General features: G+C 41.3%; 1 protein-coding gene and 1 long non-coding RNA gene across 4 annotated transcripts in view; one reads left to right on the top strand and one right to left on the bottom strand.

Moving 5' to 3' along the window:
• SCOC (short coiled-coil protein) overlaps window positions 1–22,261 on the bottom strand; it is a 29,911-nt gene extending 7,650 nt beyond the window's left edge. Inside the window, exon 1 of one of the 2 annotated variants that reach the window (XM_059697983.1) lies at window positions 22,113–22,261. In XM_059697983.1, the coding sequence (XP_059553966.1) occupies window positions 22,113–22,182 (70 nt within the window). In that variant the 5' untranslated portion in view covers window positions 22,183–22,261. The remainder of the gene's footprint in view (window positions 1–22,112) is intronic. The other variant, XM_059697982.1, reaches the window with a different exon arrangement.
• The window catches only part of LOC132235516 (uncharacterized), a 114,326-nt gene that overhangs the window by 2,055 nt on the left and 88,484 nt on the right, over window positions 1–23,787 (top strand). For both annotated transcript variants that reach the window (XR_009453037.1, XR_009453038.1), the window contains exon 2: window positions 3,004–3,044. This is a non-coding gene — a long non-coding RNA (uncharacterized LOC132235516). The remainder of the gene's footprint in view (window positions 1–3,003; window positions 3,045–23,787) is intronic.

Genomic DNA, 23,787 nt, shown 5'->3' on the forward strand with positions numbered 1-23,787 from the left:
GGGGAAGGGGTGATTAGGAAAATAATGTTTAAAAGGATCTGGGGGTGGGGTGAAATGAAGATGACTTTTGAGAAACACTGTTCTAGACACTGAGCACCAATATCACCAACATCACAAAAAGGACCCCCAGATAGCGATTACTTTCTTATGGAAGAAGGATGTACCACCATCTGTGAATAGTCTTGTCAGGAAAAAAAGAAAAGAAAATTGCAACCTGACCTGATCAAGCCCCCAAAATAGCAATTTTACACAAAATACAGTGGACAGATTATATATATATATATATCTACACTAATAAAAGAGAAAAATGGTAATTGGTGTACGACGCTACCCTTTTCATTGGCTAATCAGGGCTATATGCAAATTAACTGCCAACTAAGATGGCAGTTAACTGCCAACAAGATGGCGGTTAATTTGCATATGTAGGCACAATGCAGGGAGGCGAAAGGGAAAGCAGGAAGAACCCCCCTGCCACTGACAGTGATTGGAAACCCAGGGGGGAGCTAAGAGCCAGGGGACGGGGCAAAGGCGGCCCTGGGGCTGCCTTTGCCCTGCCCCCCAGCCATGATCAGAGAATCAGGCGCCTTTGCCACCCTGGCCAGTGATAGCAGGAAGTAGGGGTGGATCCAGCGATGGGAGCTGGCACAGTCGAAGCTGGCAGTCCCAGGAGCTAGGGGTCCCTTACCTGGGCCTAAAGCGGAACCCACGATCGCGGGGCCGCTGCAGCTGCGGGTCCCCGCTGCCCGGGCCGGACGCCTAGGCCAGAAGGCGTCCTTCAAGGGCAGGGGCGGAGCCCGTGCGATCGCGGTGCCCCCCGCTGCCACTGCAGGTCCCCGCTGCCCAGGCCAGATGCCTAGGCCAGAGGCGTTAGGCCTGGGCAGGGGCGGAGCCTGCAACCGCGGGGAGCTGGGGGTCCCCTGCCCAGGCCTAATGCTTCGGCCAGAGGCGTTAGGCCTGGACAGGGGCAGAGCAGGAGATTGTGGGGAGCTGGGAGTCCCCTGCCCAGGCCTAATGCCTTGGCCAGAGGCGTTACGCCTGGGCAGGGGCGGAGCCTGCAACCGCGGGGAGCTGGGGGTCCCCCGCCCAGGCCTGACACCTCTGCTGGAGGCCTCAGGCCTGGTCAAGGGGCCCCATCCGGTGATTGATGATCAGAGGGTGATGAGGGTCAACTCCTCTGGCCGAGGCATCAGGCCTGGGCGGGGGGCTGGGGGGGTCCCCTGCCCAGGCCTGATGCCTGGGCCAGAGGCATCAGGCCTGGGTGGGGGGCGAAGCCGGGTATTGGGGGGGATATGATGGTCCCCTTGCCCAGGCCTGAAGCCTGGGTCAGAGGCATCAGGCTTGGGCGGGGAGTGGAGCGAGCGATCAGAGGGAGATGGGGGTCCCCTGCCCAGGTATGATTCCTGGACCAGAGGCCTCAGGCCTGGGCGGGGGTCAGAGCCAGTGATCGGGGGGAGATGGGAGTCCCCTGTCCAAGCCTGACACCTCTGGCGGAGGCGTCAGGCCTGGGTAAGGGGCCGATCAGGCGATCGGAGGGTGATGGGGGTCTATGCCTCTGGCCGAGGCATCGGGCCTGGGCAAGGGGCAGAGCCAGCAATCGTAGGGGTTTGGGGGTCTCCTGCCCAGGCCTGATGCCTGGGCCAGAGGCATCAGGCCTGGGCTGGGGGCAGAACCAGTGATGGGGGGAAATGAGGGGCCGATCCTGCGATTGGAGGGTGATGGGGGTCAATGCCTGAGGGCTCCCAGTATGTGAGAGGGGGCAGGCTGGGCTGAGGGACACTCCCCACCCCCCCACCCAGTGCACGAATTTCATGCACCGGGCCCCTAGTATATATATATTGTTCATTCTACCTCCTGGATAGAATTAGTAAAATCTGGCTATGGAACAAAAGAACAAGACAAAAACAATAAAAAACAACAACAATGCCCCTTTCTTTAACAAAAAGAAAGTAATTTGCACTGGAGGAAAATATGGGAAGAAAACCTGTAGGTAAAAAGACACTTAAAATACATACTTCTTTTAAACAAAAATCCTATGGTTTATGTTGGATGTATCCTTGGATGATAAAAACCATGTAAAGAATGCAAGAAAATGATTGCCATTCAGAATATGGTTATTTTAGAGCATTCACCTTTTTTTTTTTTTTTTAAATTCCGGAACCCAGCATATATCTTGGTAGATAATTTAAACTTTAAAGGAAGTCTAAGACAAACTATCTAAAAAAAAACATACAAAAAGATAATCATAAGGTTAGAGAGCAATAGAGCATTCACAAAATATTGCAAATTGGATAAGACAGTGTTGCTGATACTTAAGATCTGTCCTTGAAATAACAAAAATGTGAAGAAGAAGAAAAGGAACACCCAAGTGAATATAAAAAGGGAGTTGAAATTTTGGCAAAGTAATCATGAAGTGAACATTCATTTATATATTTATTTTATACAATGTTCCATACTTGCATTATATTTTTTCCAATAAAAACTGGTTTAAAAATAGGCACTAAAGTTTGCTTCTTTTGATTAGGGAACACATACAAATACAAATAGAAACCACTGAAATTGCATAGAAATATTTGATTATGATGAATATTCATGTGAACTGGAATATGCATATATTAATGTCAAGCCATCTATAAAAGTAGAAATTAAAATATTTTCATAGAGAATGGGGAACTCCAATCTGAAAACTGTTGTTACAAGGCAGTTAGTTATATGAGGAAGAAATGATAAATAACAAAATTGGGAACTTACAGATCATTTTGATCTTCCAGTCTGACATGCTCCCATCATGCACATAAAAACTTCTAACTTGTCTTTAGTAATTAGAGGGTTCTAAACATACTGTGGATATTTTAAAGTGAAATATGCTAAATGGAAGCATTTTGATAACTTTCAAGTGTAACCAGGTGTGTTCCCTGATATTTTAAGCTCATTGATTTGCAAAACGTGTTTCATTTCATTTCTAAATAAGAACTCATATTTTCCTTTTTCTTTTTCCCTTGAAAGGTTATTGAATTCATTGGAGAATGAGTGCTGTCCCAAACTTGGTGAGTAAGGCATATATTCTACTAGCTGAAACTTGATTTCAAAACCAGAATTAAAAGTATATCATATTGCTATTTGGTAAGTTAGGTTGTTCATGTGTACTTTTCTCAAGATTATAATTTTCTGGTAATAACCAATAGTTGGCTAATTTGATCAGAATCATTTTCATTCATTTGTTCAATAGATAAAAAGAAATTACCAGAGTCTTTTTAGAGTTTTTCAGATGAGAATCAGAAGGACATTAGGGTCTCCATGGAATCAAGCTTTGAACTTTGCAACAAAATTTAAAATAATTAGGATTGATTATCCAGTTTTGATGCTTATTTTTCTCCTGACATAGTCTTCTCTAATCAGTGCTTCCCAAACTGCATACCTCTGGTTGTACAGATGAGCTTTTAAAAATAGTTACAGTAGGTGCATATTTGTAAAAATATGTTTTTATTAATTTTAGAGAGGAAGGGAGAGGGAGAGAGAGATAGAAACATCAATGATGAGAGAAATCATTGATTGGCTGCCTCCTGCACTCCCCCTACTGAGGATGGAGCCTGCAACCGGGGCATGTGCCCTGACCAGGAATTGAACTATGACCCTCTGGTTCATAGGTCGATGCTCAACCACTGAGACATGCTGGCCTGGCTACTACATGTTTTATTGTAATAAAAAATATGAATACAGCCACTCTCAATTTGAAGATGCTTGGCCTAGAACAAAGCCAAGTTCAAAAGTGATATTACTTATATGGTTAATTTAATGTGGCAGAAATTACGATGTTGGTATACAAATGACTGGTTTGAAAAATCCTGATCTATCAAAAAAGCAATAAGCATTGGTTTGAAAATGAGGAAATCTGAGTACCAATTGTGGCTCAATCTGTAATTCTTCCTGTATACTTGCTGGTTAGAAAATTTTTTTTTAGTGTTTATTATGAGCTATATAGTGTAGTGAATCCAAATATTTGAAATTGACCACATCCCTGTGGGGGATGAGTCACTTTACTATAGACTCCTGTTTCCTCAAATGAGGGGTTCGAATAGAGTTCATTCTGCTTCTCAAATATTGTATAAAATAACATTGAGGAATTTATCAGATAACAATACCAATGAGCTGTAGTTGACGGTTCCCCATTTTTAAGAGTGAACCCTTGATGGTTTGGTTGGTTTTTTTTGTGTGTGTGTGTGTGTGTGTTTTACCACTGTGCTCTTGGCACCATGCCTGCCACAGGTTCTGAAGGCTCTCCTGAGTGAGTTATCTTTGCTCCATTCCAGCTTCTGTAGTTTGGGGTTTCTCTGATTCTCTATATATGAATCTACCATTATCAGTCATTTCAGCTGGGTACATCTTCCACTAACTTATTTTAAAGTAATCTGCTTTAAAATCAAGACTAATCATTGGGCTCTTGGAGCATACAAGGAGTTCTGTTTTAAAAAGACAAAGTGATTGTTTGAAGGGCACTAGGAGTCAGTTACAGTGATAACTAATATTCTATGAAAGAATGCACATGATTTGCTAGCAAGGCTCTAAAATGCTACGCTGCTTATGGATTATCTTACTTTCAATACACAAGCATAATTTTCATAGCATTCTGTTTCCCTGGTAACCACTTATACTTAAAATAATCAACTTGGGAGAGTTCTTCTGTCAGGATCTGAAATTTTGCACTACTTACTAGCTAACAAGTTAGCCCTCTAGGATTTCATGAATGCCTGATTCCTTAAGTACCTTGGGGCACCAACTGATCTTCATTAACATAGCCTCATTGCCAACTACATGTTGGTTGAACGAATGAATGTTCTGTTCTGGGTCCTTACTTTTTCTATCTTATAAAAGGCAGTGTCTGAGCTATGTTAGAGGATGACACTGGATTTCCACGGTATCTCCTCCTCAGAGCTCACACTACTTTCTATCAAATTATCGTACGCCCCTCATCACATCCCAGTGAGAAGCAATTTTCTTCATGGTTACAGTCGTGGCTCTTTGCCCTTCCACAACATTAGGTGCACGTGGGACATCACCTAGAGCAGCGGTTCTCAACCTGTGGGTCACGACCCCTTTGGGGGTCAAACGACCCTTTCACAGGGGTCGCCTAAGACCATCGGAAAACACATATATAATTACATATTGTTTTTGTGATTAATCACTATGCTTTAATTATGTTCAATTTGTAACAATGAAATTGGGGGTCACCACAACATGAGGAACTGTATTAAAGGGTCGCGGCATTGGGAAGGTTGAGAACCACTGACCTAGAGTGACAACTGATGTCACCTCATAGCATATGTCTGACAACTGTCTGGAGGTATTAAGAATAAACACAAAGACACCACGAATGCCATTTAAGGGCACAGATAGGGAACTGCTAATGACTTCATTACATTTATATATTCTCTTTGAGGTGGAACACCGCTGACCTCTAGTGGCAAAATTGATTCAAAATAAGTATTCTAATACTGTAGAAGTAAGATGTGCTGATTTTGAGAGGCATGTGAAAATACTAGTGCTAAGATTAGGGAATCTATCAAAACTTCACCACTGCCTTTTGCAGCTTTAGTGATGCATGCACAAAATTGTCTTAGAAAAATAAGGTGCAGAAGGTGGCAAATTTAGCTATAGGGACACACAAGGCACAGAGGGAGGGCAGTAGGGGAGATAGGACATACACTGTAAATGCCACCTTTCAGCATAGGCACAGCTTATTTTAATTTAATTTTTATTTGGAAACAATCTCAACTACTGAAAATTTGCAAATACACCAAGAAGGATTCTTTTTTTATATTCCTGAATAATTGAGAGTTAGTTGCCAAACCAATACCCTGTCACCCCTGGGTACTTTAGTGCACATTTCCTACAAACAAGGATTTTTCTCCTTCACAATCACAACACATCTGACAAAATCAGGAAAATGACATTCATACATCACTATTATCTAATCTTCAAAGCACATTGAAGTTTCACCGGTTGCCTTGACAATGTCCACTAGAGCAAAAGCACCTGGTTCAGAACCATACATTGCATTTACTTGTCATGTGGCCTTAGCCTCCTTCAATTTGGATCAATTCCTCAATCCTTACTTGCCTTCCATGACCGTGTTGCTTTTAAAGATCATAGGATAGTTATTTTATAAAATATTTCTCAATACTTTGGCAAGAATATCACAGAAGTGATGCTATGTTCTTCTCATTATAGTGTATTAGTGGTGCATAATCTCTGTGTATCTCTTAACTAGCGAGGTTAACTTTGATGCCTTGATTATGGTGGTGTCTTACTCTTTTTCTTTTAATAATTAGCAAGTATTTTGGGGGGAGATATTTTGAGACTATGTAAATATTGCATTTCACATCAACTATTTATTTATTTATTTCAGAACTAGAGGCCTGGTGCACGAATTCATGCACAGGTGGGGTCTGGCCAACGTGCCCCACTGGGGGCCCATTGGACCGGGCTGGCCGGGGGGAGGGGCTGTGGGTGTTTGGCCAGCCAGCCCCGTCCCTGATTGAGGTGAAGGGGGAGGCCAACTGGGGCCTGGATCAGGCTGGTTGGCTGCCACAGTGCATGTCATAGCCACCGGTCATTCTAGTCATTCTGCCATTCCGGTCGCTGGGCTTTTATATATATATATATATATATTGATAGATAGATAGATAGATAGATATAGATATAGATAGATAGGCTCATGGTTCCTGATTCAGTGAGTGGGTTATAATCCGCAGCATATTCTTAGAGAAGGAGATCTACATAGTATCTTGAAATCTTTTCTGTGTAATATTTTCATCAAGTGTATAGAGATTCTATGCCTACTGCCTTGAATTATTAAAATTTTCATACTGACTTCACTTCTTCTTGTCCTGGAAATTAGGCTCCAAAAGAGATGTAGGGAAGAATGACCAACAAGGAAGAATTATTCATTCAAACATTTAACAAGTATTTAATGAGAGCCTAGCATGTACTAGGCACTCAATTCAGGCTGTAACTTCAGGGTGTCTGCTTCAAGGTGCAAACTTGGCACTTCCAGCAGTAGGTGGCCCCTGGGTGGGAGGCAGAGTGAGGCAGCACGTGCTCCTGTTACCATGTGGCAGGCCTCCCCAGTGCTGCTCACTTTAATTTCTCTCAGAAGACTGAATATTGACCAACCAAACACTGGCATTTTCATATGGATCTCAAATTCAGGCCTCGAGTTCGGATCATGATCTTAACTTCCACATGTCAAATATGCCACCTTGACAAAATGGTGAGACACCGCAGAGCTGTCCTCATCATTTCACTACCCTACTTCTCATAGCCCTTCCTCTGAAGTTTGTTTTAGGAAAAACACCATCCCATGTGGCTTCATTTTCAGCATTCTAATATAGGTAGATTGATAGCAGCATCTTTAATTCATTGTGCCTCATGCCTTCTCTTCTTCTCCCTCTTCACTCATTCCCTCCACGAATCTTCTTCATCCACTGTGTTCTTTCTTATCACCTTGTTCTTTATTCTCTCTCCATTGCCCTCTGTGGCCTGTTCTCTCTCCCATTCCTCTCTTCCGTCCCTTCTGCCTTCTCTCTCACATCTACCTTGTTTTAGGTTCTCCTCGTTGGTTTCTCTCCATTCTGATCTCATGGCCTGACCTTTGCACTTTTTGCTCCTATTGTACTGTTGGTTTAAGGCAGCGGTTCTCAACCTGTGGGTCGCCAACCTATGGGTCACGACTCCTTTGGGGGTCAAATGACCCTTTCACAGGGGTCGTCTAAGACCATCGGAAAACACATATATAATTACATATTGTTTTTGTGATTAATCACTCTGCTTTAATTATGTTCAATTCGTAACAATGAAAATACATCCTGCATATCAGATATTTACATTACAATCCATAACAGTAGCAAAATTACAGTTATGAAGTAGCAATGAAAATAATTTTATGGTTGGGGGTCACCACAACATGAGGAACTGTATTAAAGGGGCGTGGCATTAGGAAGGTTGAGAACCACTGGTTTAAGGACTTGGAGATAAAGCAACGCCTCATTAATCTGAGTTGAATAACTTTTAAAAAATGTTTTAGTTTTTATTTTAAGTGCATGGAAAGGAAGTCTTTAGCTCAGATAAATTTAGGTATAAGCATTTACAATTTGCATATTACTGGGCAGTTAAAATCATTGCTGCTAAGTCTTATTAACTGTTCACACAAATATTACTTCTAAGGCTAGTATTTCCTTTGTTATTCATTTACAAAATATGCTTTTTCCTTAAGTAGCAGGGAAATGGAATATTTACATAGTCTCAAAATATCTCCCCCCGATATACTTGCTAATTATTAAAAGAAAAAGAGTAAGACACCACCATAATCAAGGCATCAAAGTAAACCTTACTAGTGAAGAAATACACAGAGATTATGCACCACTAATACACTATAATGAGAAGAACATAGCATCACTTCTGTGATATTCTTGCCAAAGTATTGAGAAATATTTTATAAAATAACTATCCTATGATCTTTAAAAGCAACACGGTCATGGAAGGCAAGTAAGGATTGAGGAATTGATCCAAATTGAAGGAGGCTAAGGCCACATGACAAGTAAATGCAATGTATGGTTCTGAACCAGGTGCTTTTGCTCTAGTGGACATTGTCAAGGCAACCGGTGAAACTTCAATGTGCTTTGAAGATTAGATAATAGTGATGTATGAATGTCATTTTCCTGATTTTGTCAGATGTGTTGTGATTGTGAAGGAGAAAAATCCTTGTTTGTAGGAAATGTGCACTAAAGTACCCAGGGGTGACAGGGTATTGGTTTGGCAACTAACTCTCAATTATTCAGGAATATAAAAAAAGAATCCTTCTTGGTGTATTTGCAAATTTTCAGTAGTTGAGATTGTTTCCAAATAAAAATTAAATTAAAATGAGCTTTCCCTGTGCTGAAAGGTGGCATTTACAGTGTATGTCCTATCTCCCCTACTGCCCTCCCTCTGTGCCTTGTGTGTCCCTATAGCTAAATTTGCCACCTTCTGCACCTTATTTTTCTAAGACAATTTTGTGCATGCATCACTAAAGCTGCAAAAGGCAGTGGTGAAGTTTTGATAGATTCCCTAATCTTAGCACTGGTATTTTTATATGCCTCTCAAAATCAGCACTCAGTCAGGATTCATCTCTTACTTCCACATATTAGAAAAACTAATGCTAATATTATTTCTAAGAAAAAAAATACTATATAAATATAACATGAAAATGTGATAACCTATTATTTCTTCACACAAATAAATACAGTTTTCTAAGTTCTCTTCCCATCCTAGTCCATATACATAAATTATTTTCACATGGTTGTAATCACACCATAGGTACAATTTTACATTCTACTTTCCTTGTTTGAACATATTCCAATATTTTCAGAGAGCCTCTGGGATTCTTCTTGCCCTCTGATTCTGTGATTACATTTTTGAAACACTGACCCCATAATATAACTAGGAGACCATATTTCATTATTCAATACCTGCAATGCAGGCACCTTATTGCTTCTACCCAGTCAGTATAATACCGTTATGCTACATATCTAGAAGTTTATATCCTGATGCATTGTCATTTGACAACAGCTTTGAAGTCACTCAGACCAGGGATGGAATTCCAGCTTTGCTTTGGACAAGTCACTAAATCTTTCTGAGTTCTAGGTTTCAATCTGAAAAACAGGGATAATATTTATCACATGGTATTTGTGAAGATTAAATGAGAAAATGAATGTAAAGTTCTTAGCACTGTGCTGGGTATGTAATAAGTTCTGAATAAATGTTTGTTATTGTTCATCATCTAAGAGATGCATGACTAATTAGTAAAATTGGGCTTACTCCAAAGATTTAATTTTGTGACTCAGTTTTATTTGTGATGAGTAATGGGTTATTTTTTTTAGGTAGTACCAAGTATCGAAGAGATAACTAGGAATTCTAAAGAAATGAACTTATTTTCTAATCATCAGAATTGAGAACATATAGGAAAACTAGAGTGACAGCTGATTAGTCATCTTTCTGCAACACCTGCTTTAGGTTTTCTGCCTTCCAAAAAAAAAAGAAAAAAGTTTATAAAGCAACAACCCAAGCTCTTAAAGATGTAGCCACTGGAACATAAAATAAATATTACACATACAGTTTGCTTTTTAAAAATGGTCAGTTTGCTACGAATTTGCTTTTAAAAAGTGGTCAGTTGGCTCTGAATTTGCCAAATTTCTTGCACAGTCCAGTGATTACACATTTTGGGAAAAGGATAATGTCCCAGCTTATAAACTGGACCCATAAAGAAGTTACTGTTCATATTAGTAAAAAAAAAAAATTCTACAAAAATGGTTCTTTAAGAAATTCCTTGAAATAGAGGCCCTCCTTGCTTGGGCAATCAGTAAATATTTCACAGAAAGGCACTGGCTGAGAAATTTAGTGTGTAGGGGCCAACAGTCACTGCCAAGTGTGACAGAGTCTCTCAAATTACACATCAATTACATTTTATTGACAGAAATTCTGTTTTTACGCTAAAGCAGAAGGGACAGGAATCCACTATGTAAGTTGAAGAACATTTAATATCATGAAGCTCAAGCCATTTAAAATTCTAAAATAAAAAAGAATAAGAAACATCATTGAAAAATATCTTCAAATATTTTTATAAAAGAAGCTTTCAATAGTTATTGTGACCTTAGAAAAACCCACCAACCTTGCTACCAAGAAGGAAAACGAAAGCAAAATATCATGGGCGAACAGATGATCATAGTGTTTTGTCTGCTGGAGAAAGGAACTGAAGATTCTGAGGCACAGGAAAGGAAGAATGTGTTTTAAAATGCAGACTTTCCCAACCAGCTTTGACTAAGGTCATGCTACCAGCAGTGAGAGAACCATGCGTGTGCACAGCCAAGTACTCTGAGCCAAAGTCATTAAGCTGACACCAAAAGGAAAAGAAACATGTGAAGAGAAACAAGGGAACAATGAATGAATGAGGAAGAAGGCCATAAGGGCTGAAAAGAAGTGCTGTTGGCTGTTTGCATCCCAGGAAGGCGTGGAGAAGGAAGGCGTAGGTGGCTCGCTCTAACAGAAAGGAAGCAAGGGGACACTACGCTGTTGAACCATCCATGTGGGCTGCCACTGAGTCCCTTCTGTGACCAGTGTTGAAGATTGAAAGGGAATGCTAAAGAACTAGTACACCCTCCAATGAATTTGGCCGTGAATATTAATTTAAAAGGTTATTCAAACATCCTTAGGGATGTCAAAAAAGATCATCTCAAGTAGGGTAGACTTTTTAATTTTTTTAGTGCAAATGAACAAAGTACATTCATTGCACCAGCAAAGGCAGGAAGTTTCCACATTTCTTAGTTGGCATTTGGGATCCACATAAGTCGAGATAATGGCACTGGTCTGGTGGAATATCTGTAAGCTGAAGCTGATATGGACAGTGGCCTCAGGAGTACCTCCCCTGGCCCAGCAAAATGCCTTGCAGATTTAGCATAAGAGACTCAATAAGAAAAAAAGGAGATTAACTCTGCTTCTCAGTAGCTTTTGAGAGTGGGATGGCTCTGGGGTCAGGAATGATTTGCTAGAAATTGCAAGTGCTCTTTCTGTGAAAATATCTTCAATCGGAGGAAATCCACTTAAATGAAATAAATGATCTAGCATAATGCAAAACCTGGTTTCAATAAACAAGCTTAACAAATGGAGTGTTAGGGCGGTCTCTAAATGTTTCAGTAATTAAGAGTGTTTTCTAATTTTCTCATCCAAGGGTAAACATTAATATTTTGACTTTCCCTTTAAAAGACAAACCATCCATCAGATAGATGCCTTGTGCCAGCAATGTTTTTTTCTTCATTTGCTCAAAAGAAAAAAGGGAGTCAGACACATATGTAATACCTTAATCAATAAAGAAAGATGTTTTATTGAAAAAAAAGTCAGATTGTTTTATGCTAAATGTATATGAAATCTTCATAAATGTGCTAGTTTATTTTTCTAGAGAAAAATCCAGAGGAGACCCCCCAAAATCAGGGGTGACTTTTAGAGACCCAAGCTCATGAGCTAAGGAGAGCTGACCTTTCCCAGGTTGGCTTCCTGCTTAGAATGGACTAGCGGCTTTTCCCCCCAGTTGGATTCGATCAGTTTTGGATACACCACTCTTCACAGGCCTTCTGTCCACCTGACTTGTTCAAAATTTGAGGGTTAGAGCCTTGTTTCCTTAAAAACCCTGGGGCTCCCTTAGGAAACCCTTAAGTGAGCCTTCAAAGAGAAACTGGAGTGGCAGAGAAGAAGGAGAAATCTAAAAGAGCAGTACAGCCCAGCTGGTGTGGCTAGTGGTTGAGTGTCGACCTATGAACCAGGAGGTCGCAGTCCTATTCCCAGTCAGGGCACATGTCTGGGTTGCGGGCTCAATCCCCAGTGTGGGGCATGCAGGAGGCAGCCGATTGATGATTCTCTCTAATCATTGATGTTTCTGTCTCTCCCTCTCCCTTCCTCTCTGAAATCAATAAAAATATTAAAAATAAATAAAAGAGCAGGACAAAATGCATGAAGTAGCTTCAGCTGTGCCTCAACTCTACGAATAAAAATTTCAAATGGCCCCAAAGCTATGAGCGACCCTACTAGAAAGAACATGTGCTCTGATCACAGAACCAGAGTTACTGTCACAGCTGTTCTAGGAAGACAAGTTTTGCTTTCACAGAGACCAGTAAATTGAGGACGTGGGAGCGCTTTCCTGCTCCTGACCAGCACACGGCAGACACTGGCCTCATCCTTGTGTACTTAGTTAAGGACACCTCCACTCTGGCACTCTCATCTGCATAGGATCCTCCCAAGTGGTCCAGTGTAACCTGGCAAAGCCACAGCGCAGCACACACCAGGGAGCTTGGTGCTGGCTGCAAACACTGGCTCCATTTACTGCCAGAAAAGAAAGGCCTGCTCCCTTTTCATGGACAAGACTCCTGCTAGGGCTCAGTGTGTCTCCCAGCTGGGTAGCCACAAGCCTGTTTCCTAATTTAGCTGGTAGGCAATGGAGGGTGAGATGAAAAGGAATACAGACCCTCGATACCTTTTACTTGGAGTGCTAACTAATGCAGGGCCTCGTGTCTGATCTTCTCCTCGGCTGAGGGGATGGCAGATGGCCCTCTGAAAGCTTTTCAAACCCAGGCTGCTTGCAGCAGAGCATGAGGGGGGGTTGTTACATTTCCCGTACAGTGGTAGGAAGCAGCACCAAATAAAAGCACACAATTGTGCCACTTCTCTGGGAAGCTTATTACAACCTTACAATGAGGGCTAATTGGCTGAGGCCAAAAGCAGATGCAGAAGCAGCTTTGAATATTATTCAGGAGAGGTTTTAGAGAGCAGGGGCCGGGAGGAGGCTGAGGCACAGAGGAGAACAGCCATGGGAGGAACATCGACAGGGAAGAGGTGAGGCCCAGATGAAGAGGGAAAAGAGAAGCTGTTATTTTAATCACAAAAGATCCATGCTCTTGTTTAAAGAATTTCTTCACACCCATCTGCCACTTCTTCCCCAAGCCTCCTCCTCTGGAAGATGTCAACAGGCAGGCCTGGCCTACAGACCAGCGACCGCAGGACACTGCTGTTACCATGACAACTGTAGTCTTGGAGCCTTTAAAGGAACTTTTGTGTGAGCTCCTTGAAGTGGACAGAGGAGGAACGAAAACATACTGAATGAACACTTGCTGTACACCAGGCTAATTCAAGAAGCTTCCTTTATTATTTCATTTAACCTCCAAAACAATACTGAGACACATTTTTAGATCATTTTGCAACTGAGGAAACTCAGGCTTAGGGATGTTAAATAACTCGCTCAAAGTCCAACAGAGTCAAATTCAGGCATTCCTGACTCCAAAGTTCAAATCCTTTCTGCCACTCTATCCTGAGTCAGTACTTCTAATAGCAAGGTAGTGATAGCATGTGATAGGATGTGCTCAATAAATGTTTTCTGAAAGCACAACTAAACTGAACCAGAAGTGGAGACAGGGAAGAAACTCTAAAAAGTAGAAATAATAGGGGAGAGCTGACACTAGTAGTAAATTCTTAGCTAGGGGATGGCCAGCCTAACTGCCCTCAAACCAATATACACACAAATTCAAGCACAATTGTTTGCAAAAAAAAAAAAAGGGGGTATTGTCTATTATGTGCTGAAAGTATAGATATTTTAAGACCCAGGCTCTGTCCTATAGTAGCTCACAGTCTGTTGGGTAGGGAACATACATCAAGGACAAAATGCTGTGAAAAAATATAGGTAGCGATAAGATTGGAATTTTCAGGACGGAGAAAGGAAACTGGGAAGGTCAGGGAGGCTTCCTGGAGGAGGTAGTGCCAGAGTGAGTTCTTACAGGATGAGTAGTAGTTAGCCAAGCAAGAGTGGGTGAGTGGTGGTATTCCAGGCAAAGAGAGCACCATGAATAGTCAGGGGCATGGCATAGACAGAATGTGGATAGAACATTAAGTGTTTCCTACTGAGCCCAAGCTGTGCGGCAGGAAATGACACTGAGGAGATAGGTCGAGCCAGGAAGGAGACTTTAAATAAATGCCATGCTAAGTGTCTTGGACTTTGTCCATCAGAGGATGAGAGGCATTGATTGTTCTCTGCAAGGAGAGGGAGTGATACGGTCAGTGTGGAGGAGAGATTTGAAAGGATAATAATTGAAATAGGAAGAACAATTGGGAGGTGGATGCTGTGATTTATGCGGGAGATAATGAAGGCCTTAATCAAGGAAGGGTTGGTAGGGTTAGAGAAGGCCAGGTATATTGGGTGTATTTTCAAGGTCAAGTCAACAGATGATTGGATGGTGAGAAATGAGACTGGGACAATGACATATGAATTTCTAGCTTAAGGAACTGGCTGGATGATGGGACCATTCATTAAAATTATGAATCAGGAGTAGGAGCAGATTTGGGGTAGGAGTAGGGAAGATGAGTTCATTTGACACCTGGGATATATCTAGGTGTCTAGTAGTTAGTTTAAGAATCAGAGACTCAGAAGAGAGATAAAGACAAGAGATTAAGATTCAAAAGCAGAAGTCTGAAAATAGTTTCTTCTGCAATCATATCTATACTGAAGATGTGTTTTGTTTAGAACTTGGTGATAATACTTTATAATTAGAACATGGAAATATCAGGAAAGTGCACCAAAAATTTTCTGTATTTCTAGGACCTCTTGAAAATTCTGCTTATTTGCATTTCCATTCTTCCCAGGCAACAGTCGGCTGGAAATAGGAAGCAGCTGTGCTCTCTGAGCAGGGCTCATGCTCTCCTGGGAGCTGTAGTCCTCACCTGGCTGGACCCCTGGCCCTGAGTGAGGTTCAGCATTGGTTGCCCTTTTATCACAACAATTGCTCGGTTGCCTTTCTTATGGTAGAGTTAAGAGGAAAGTAACCTTTTCTTGTTGGCTTATCTCAATCAAAAGTAGAAAATGAAATCTAGTCCAAGATAACAGTGTGTTTCAAGGAAAATGGTCATAAGAAATGAAAAAAAGTTGCCATATATTTGATATGCAAATAAAGCATATCCTGTTGAAAGAATTAAACTTGAGACACCATTATGAAATAAACTATATTAAAAGCAGTTGCTGTTATATTTAAAAAATGCATAACTTTCCATTTTTTTTGTATCATCTTTAATTTCTTTCATCAGTATTTTCTACTTTTCATTTTATAAGTCTTTAATATTATTAAAATGTCCATAGTACCCAAAGCAATCTACAGACTTAATGCAGTCCCTATCAAAATCCCAAGAGCATATTTTACATAAAAATAAAAAAACTGTAAAATTGATATAAAACCACAAAAGACTCCAAATAGTCAAAACAATTTTTTAGGGAGGAAAAAAGAACAAAGCTAGAAACATACTTCCTAATTTCAGTGTAATAAAAATATATTACAAAGCAGTGGTAATTAAAAAGTGTAGTACTGGCATAAAGACAGACATATACACCAATGAAACAAAATAGAGAGCCCAGAAATAAATCCATGCATATATGGCCAACTGATCTTTATCAAGGGTGCCAAGAATACACAATGGGGAAAGGATAGTCTCTTCAATTAATGGTATTGGGAAAACTGAATATCCACATGCAAAAGAATGGAATTGGACTCTTATCTTATACACACACACACACACACACACACACACACATTCACACACACGAAAACTCAAAATGGATTCAAGACTTAAAATGGAAGAACAGAAGCTATAAAACTCCTAGAAGGACATATAGAGGAAAAGCTTCATGACATTGGTGTTGGCAATAATTTCATGGATACGACACCAAAAGTTCAGCCAACAAAAGCAAAAATGGACAATTGAGACTACATCAAACTAAAAAGCTTCTATGCAGTAAAGGAAACAACCAATGGACTATAGAGGCAACTCACAGAATGGGAGAAAGTATTTGTAAATCATATATGTGATAAGGGGTGATTTCCAAAATATATAAGGAACTCCTACAACTCAATAACAAAAGCATTAAAAACCCAATTGAAAATGTGGAACTTGAATAAACATTTCATCAAGGAAGACATACAAATAGCCAACAGATATGTGAAAAGATGCTCAATGTCACTAGTCCTTAGGGAAATGCAAATCAAAACTGTGATGAGATATCACCTAACACCTGTTAGACTGGCCATCAAAAAAAAAACCAGTCACAGGTGCTGGTGAGGATGTGGAGGAATTGGAGCCCTTCTACACTACTGGTGGCAATGTAAAATGATACAGCCGCTATGGAAAACAGTATGGAGGTTCCTCAAAAATTTAAAAATAGAACTACTGTATAATCCAGCAATCCTACTTCTGGATATTTATCCAAAAGAATTGAAATCAAGGATCACCATTATAATAGCTAAGATGTGGAGCAATCTAACTGTCCATCAACATATCAATGGATAAGCAAAAATGTGGTAGATACACACAATGGAATATTAAGACTTAAAAAAGAAAGACACCTGGAAAAATGCCACAGCATGAACCTTAGTTTCCTAAGGGAAATGAGCCAGTCACAGAAGAACAAATAGTATGGTATGATTTCACTTATATTATACTAGAGGCCTGGTGCACGAAATTTGTGCAGGGGAGGGGGTGTCCCTCAGCCTGGCCTGCACCCTCTCCAATCTGGGACCCCTCCGGGAATGTCTGACTGCTGGTTTAGTTGGACATCCCTAAACCGGCAGACATCCCTCGCAATCTGGGAAGGCTGGCTACTTACCGCTTGCTTGCCTGCCTGCCTGATTGCCCCTAACCGCCTCTGCCTGCTGGCCTGATCACCCCCTAACTGTTCCCCTGCTGGCCTGATTGCCCCTAACTGCTCTCCCCTGCCGGCCTGATCGCCCCTAACTGCTCTCCCCTGCCGGCCTGATCGCCCCTAACCACCTCTGTCTCGGCTCCTGCCACTGTGGCTTTGTCCAGAAGGATGTCCGGAAGATGCCCACTCTAATTAGCATATTACCCTTTTATTAGTATAGATGAGGTCTGAGGTATCTAAGATAGACTCATGGAAGCAAAGAATAGAATGATGGTTGCAGATGCTAGGGGGTGGGAAAGGGACAGTGGTATAAAATTTCAGGTGTGTAAAATGAATAAGTTCTTGAGATCTGATATACTGTCTAACGTGACTATAGCTAACAATACTGTATTGTACACTTTAAAAAATCTGTTAAGAGGATAGATCTCATGTTGTGTTCTTACCCCATTAAAATAAAATAAAAATTTTAACAAAAAAACGATGCATGTTGAAAAACCCAATGAACTGAAAAAAAGAATTGAAATTTCAATAGTTTCTTTTGGAAATTGAATGAAATAAATGATGATGTACCATTGCCTCTGTCCCATGAACACATTGCCTGACCTTAAGTGTGTTTGGATTTGCAACCTCTGTCTTAGAGTCACTGGTATATAGCATCATGGACAGTGAGAATGGAATTTGGAGGAATGGATGAGATCATCCACAGAGTATGTCTAGAGAGAGAAGAAAAGTAGGCCAAGAGCAGAATCTTAGGGAAATACTCGAAGGAAAGGGTTCCCAAAAGAGTCTGAGAATGATGAGAGAGAGGTTAAAGGAGAACCTGAGTAGTGTGGTAGCATCAAAGCCAGGGGAGTAGAAGCATGGAGGAAGGAGAGATCAATACTATCAAATGTTTGCTCTATACGATACCATACACCTCCCACCCAGAAAGGAGCCCAGTCCAGCTACTGCATAGCTTAGACCAGAGATCTCCACACTACCTTGGTTCACAGTGCCTTTAAGTCTGTCATTTTTAACAATGCTCCAAAGTCCAGAGGAATACCCAACAGTTCCATAAAATAAGTATTTAGTCCAAACATCTTAACACATTGCGTACCGCATAGAAATCACTAAGACATGCGCCAGGGACCTCACGTTTTTGGGCAAACTGCACATTATTTAAATCATCATAATGCACTTTAGGTGTTGTTTTTCAATAATTATAACATTTTTATTTACAAAAACAATTAAACAATTAAACAATTAAACAATTAAAGTTCCTAGTACTTTTTTAACATATGATACTGCGTAAAACATTTTCCTCTATGAAGAGGGACCAAACAAAATTTACATAAGTATCTAGATTCGCTCCTTTTTCCATGGACGTGAAAAACGAGAACACTCGTGAGCGGTCCTTAAGAGATGGTGCGCGGAACACGAGAAAACTTCTGAGCGGTACGAAATGTGTTAATACAAATATTTATATCCTTCAAACTTAGTAACCATTTGAAAAAATATTGCACTTAAACTGAAAGAAATTTCAATTTTTAAATTTCATTCTTTAAAAGCTACAATTACTTACTTATGGGACATATGAGCCTCTTGAGCATTTCACAAATTCTCCCATCTTCTCCAACTGACATCCTCATTACCTACATTGATTTTTATACAGAACTTGCTTTTAGCACAGCGGCCACAAGAAAACCCAGCATTTAAAGAGATGTCACTGAAAGAAATGTAGCTCATCTAATGTGAAATTGTGAACTGGTCCTTGCCATTGATCACCAGTGTCTAATAGAGGTGGAGACACACCCTCGGAATCCCTGTGGGTTTGCTGTACTTCCCTGGGGCACCTTGGCACACACTTTGGGAACCATGGGGTTAAAGCTGATTTAGAATCCTATCATTTATATACTTCTTTCTATGGAGATACCTGGTCTGTAATCCATACAACTAACCTATAAAAGAATTGATGTAGCACAACTGGTTTGTGATTTGAGTAACTGCTGCCACTGCCAGTTCTCATGCCCCCAGACTAACAGGCAGTAGGATCACCTAAATAAATATAAAGATAAACAAAGTTTAATGCCTTCAGTCCTCTTCCCAAACAAACCTTTTCTCTGAGTTAAAACATATTTTCTTTTCCTTTCTCTTGCTATCCTCAGAATAAGAAAAGAACCAGTGTTATGATGGGGGGTAAAGGGGTGGGGTGGAGACAGTGAGTGGGTCTGAAGCAGTCACACTGGCAATCAGCATCCGAATACTTGAAGCCTCTGTATACTCAGAAGTAAAACTGAACTTGCCTTGTAGGATGGCCTCCATATCTAGCAGTTTCAAGTACAACACATAGCTTGCCAGTGTGTACCTTGGGCAAGTCACGTAACCTCTCTGGGCCTCCGTTTCATATATGTGTGTATATGTATGTGTATTTATATATATGATATATGTATGACACATTATACATTATATAGTAATCCTGTCTAATAATAGACAAACATGGTAATTGACCGTACCTTTGCTACACCTCACATTGGCTAATCAGCAAGATATGCAAATTAACCACCAACAAAGATGGCGGTTAATTTGCATACGTAGGCGAGAAGTGGTGGAGCGAAGACTGAAGGCTGCTCCGGCTGGAGCAGCGAAGGCTTGAAGGTGGCTCTGGCCGGAGCAGCAAAGGCTTGAAGGTGGCTCTGGCCGGAGCGAAGGCCTGGGTCCCGGGTGCCGGAGGAAAACTGGTATGGCAGCCAGGGGAAGGGAAGGCCTATTGCACGAATCTTTTCGTGCAACAGGCCTCTAGTATATAATATAGGACAAAAAGAAAAGTAAGAAATTGAACTAAACTTTTTCATATTATAAGCCGTACTTTTTTCATGCTTTACTCTTGCAAAGACACCATGATGTCTATTAAACAAGCTGCATTTATTTCCCAATAGTTTGTTTTCCTATTTTTAATTTATCAAACACCAAGAGCCTCTTATTAACAACAGTGAACCAGTGCAACCACATCAAATTGATACAATTATCTTCCAAAGCCAAAACACATGATGTCCCAGTTCATTGTCATGACAAGTAAATGAACAGTTTCTATTTAACATCTTGAAATGGTGAAGCAGCACGTACACTTCGTACTAGTCCTCCAGCCCACCGCTGGTTACTATGCTGGACCATCTCTTGAGGCTTTTGCCCTCAGAGTCTCTGACTTCTCTACCCAAGCACGGGAGGTGGCAAGTGGGAGCAGGAGACCCCAGGGCCGTTGCCACCACTCTCTCTGCCAGCCCACGAGGGCCGCTCACCCCATCCCGGCTTATTCAGCCTTTCTGCCCACGGACTCAGTTAGCAAACGACTCCGACAGATGCCAACAGTGGACTGGACACCTGACTTCAAGTCACTGTCCTCCCCTTCTCTTGTCTGCACTGGAAGTGTGAGCGAGGCAGAGGCGGCGACATGAGAGCAAGGTTTTGGCGGCGCCCAAGGCTGGAGGAGTGTTCAGAATGGCTTGTTGCCCAGCCACACGCACGGTCCCCTGTTCAGGTCCAGCCCACGCTACTATCATGAAAGAATCCTGGGCTGGGGCGAATTGGAGCGAGCAGGTACTCCATAGGAGCTACACCCACCCACAGCATGCAGGGCTCCCCACGCTCACGCTCATGGTTCATCTCTCATGTGCCTTCCAGAAGCAAAGACACAGGTTTCCCTTGATCTTCCTCCCTTTCCTTCCCTCACTCGCTGCCTTCTGCAACTCTGTCATTTTCTAAAACGCCCTGGTGCGAGCACGTTAAGGCCGAGGGTCTCCAATTGCTCCAACGGCCCCAGAACCTGGTATCTTTCCTCTCCTCATAAAAGCAGAAAATGCTCCTCTTTGATTCCCAAAGCCCCCAGCATGCTTATGCGGTGCCAGGAGGGGAAGCTTAGCTTGGCTGGCTGGCAGTTGTGCTAAGTCTGGCCACAATTTAGAAAGAAGCTTTTTGAATCTGAGCATTTAGGTAGAAAGTGGAGAAGTGTGGCTGTATGAAAGAGCAATTGATGTTAAATATTCATGCTCTGTTCTCTGTTCATCAGAATCAGTAACCCCCATTGTTTAGCTGCAGCTCTGGCTTCTTACTAGGGCTGTACTGAAGGAACTGGATACAAAACAACGCCAACCACACACACGCACACACACACACACACACACACACACACACCCCTCACTCCCAACCTCACACACCCAGACGTGAGTACTTATACTAGTATGTTTGAAGTGTTTCCAGTTAACATTGTGCAATTCAGCATTATTAATTTTTCTGGGATAGTTATCCTTCCATCAGCATTTTGGAACTATTACTATCTCTCCCCCAACCCCCCACCATTTCCTTCTCTCATGTTGTATTCAGCAACTTTGTCCTTACTTAAAAACCATATAAAATAGCATTTTATATGACCAGTATGTGTCTTAAACAATTCTGAAAGTGAATTGCAACGTATTCTAGTTCATTTTTCAGAAATAAAATTATTTTACAAAATAGAGAAGAAATAGGCTATAATTGAATAAAATGTGGTAATATCATAGGTTGCTTTAGTAACAACTTTGAAGTCATGTTTCCTGAGCTTTTAGGAAATAAACATTTTATATTTTTATATGTTGATTTATTTTTTAGAAATACATGTAATTCAACCACAGGAACTTTAAAAATAGTCACTTACTTTAAAAGGAAAAAGAAAAACAGCACTTAAATAAAAGCTTCTTTTGTCTTATTTTTGTAGCTATATTTTTTCAAATTTTCTACAAAGAGTATGTTTTACCATTATAATAAAAATGATAAAATTGATATTTTTAAAAAACAGCTGAGCAGTTGCTGAATTCTATGTTTCAGAATCTACCAAGTTCTCCCTTACCTATGTCGTCTGCAAGAGAAATGTTGGTGAAGGTGCTGTCCTCCTCTTCCTCTTTGCTGGGCCCGTCCATCTTGTGTGCTTTTCAGGTCTGTTAGTGAGGAAAATGAGGGCAGGGAAAAGCGGCAGTCTCCCCATGTGATCGCCCTTGTTAAATCATTAATAAATGAGCGTCCAAGAAGGTGCTATCTGATCCTTGCACTAGGCACCCTCTTCCTGCTTGCCACCTGAGAAGTCCTACCTGAGTGTTGTGTTCTTAACCGGAAATGGTTAGACACTCAGGTGAAAAAGCCACAATCTTTACCTGCAGCTGTTGAGCTGGTACTGGTGCTGTTCTCTGGCTAGATGCTAAACCTGGCCTTCAGTCCTATGGCAATTTCCTTGGGCTGAATGGCCCAAGAACATTGCCAAAAGCACCGGGATGAGGTTGGGGGAAGAAATGGAACTTCATATGATTAGCATATCTTTTAGGCACCTACAAGAAACAAGGTTTTGGTCAGTGATCTAGCAGCATCACTTGCTCACAGAGCCTCAGTTTCCTATCCTATACCAGGATAGGTCTGTGGTAAAGATTAAAAGTGAATAACAGGCACCTGATGAATATCAACCACAGTAAGAACTACAGATGATCAGTCATGTGTGAGGAAATAAGATTCTCCATGGATTGAGCTCATCAGTGCCCTCTCCTATTACTGTATATATACCTTACCCTGTGAAAGTTCATTAAAATGACAGGGCCTCCCTTTCCTATTTCTGGAGGAGCCCAAGGGGCGCAACGTTGGCCTTGCCAGCCTTTAGGGTGAGGGCCTTTTGTCAGAGGAGGTAGCATTCTTTTACAACTGTTTCTTGGTCCCCTGGTCCACATTCATATACGCAGACAAACCCAAAACTATTTGAGAATTTCATGTAATTCCTCTTTGCAGGGCAAAAAACAGCCAAATTTGATGATGAAATCTAAGCAGAAATTAAAATTGAGTTACTACATGCTACATTCTGCCCTAAGTGCTTTGATACATAGGATATTTTTATTCACTCAAGTTCACTGTTGTTACATCAAGCCAAATGGATGTGAGCTATTAGAAATTCTGAATGTTACAAATTAAATTCACTAGAATAGAATTCCTCCTAATTTTCCAATTACATTCTACAAATATTGAGTGTTTGTTCTATACAAGCTGGGGGCTTTGGAGAGTTCAAAGTAAGAGATAGCTATTGCCGTTAATAAGCTTATAACAAAGCTCAAAGGTAAGAGTCCCGGAGGTTTACAGAAGGGAAAGAGTATACCTGGCTGGCAGGTCTTGGAAGGCTGAGAGAAGGTGACACATGAGATGCATAATCAATGACAAATGGGATCCAACAGGCATACATGGTCAGGTGGTGAGTGCTGTCTCAGTGAAGGGGCATGGGCAAAGGCTCAGAGTTGGAAAAGCATTAGGCACGGTTGGGCGCTAAGGTGGAATATAGGTTAAGGCCATATCTAAGAGAGCTACAGCAGTATCTAAGAGAGCTTTGAATGCCAGACTGTGTTAGTCCAAGTCCTCTAAGAATCAGACACTAAGATGGGATTAAAAGCATGAGAAGAAATAGGGAGGGAGTCAGGAAAGGCTAGGAAAGCCTCAGACCATGATGTAAGACTGACCCAGAGCAAAGACACAACAGAGTGGAAGGTCTAGCTTGT

This window comes from Myotis daubentonii, chromosome 5 (assembly GCF_963259705.1).
Source record: "Myotis daubentonii chromosome 5, mMyoDau2.1, whole genome shotgun sequence".
In the NCBI taxonomy this organism is placed as follows: Eukaryota; Metazoa; Chordata; class Mammalia; order Chiroptera; family Vespertilionidae; genus Myotis; species Myotis daubentonii.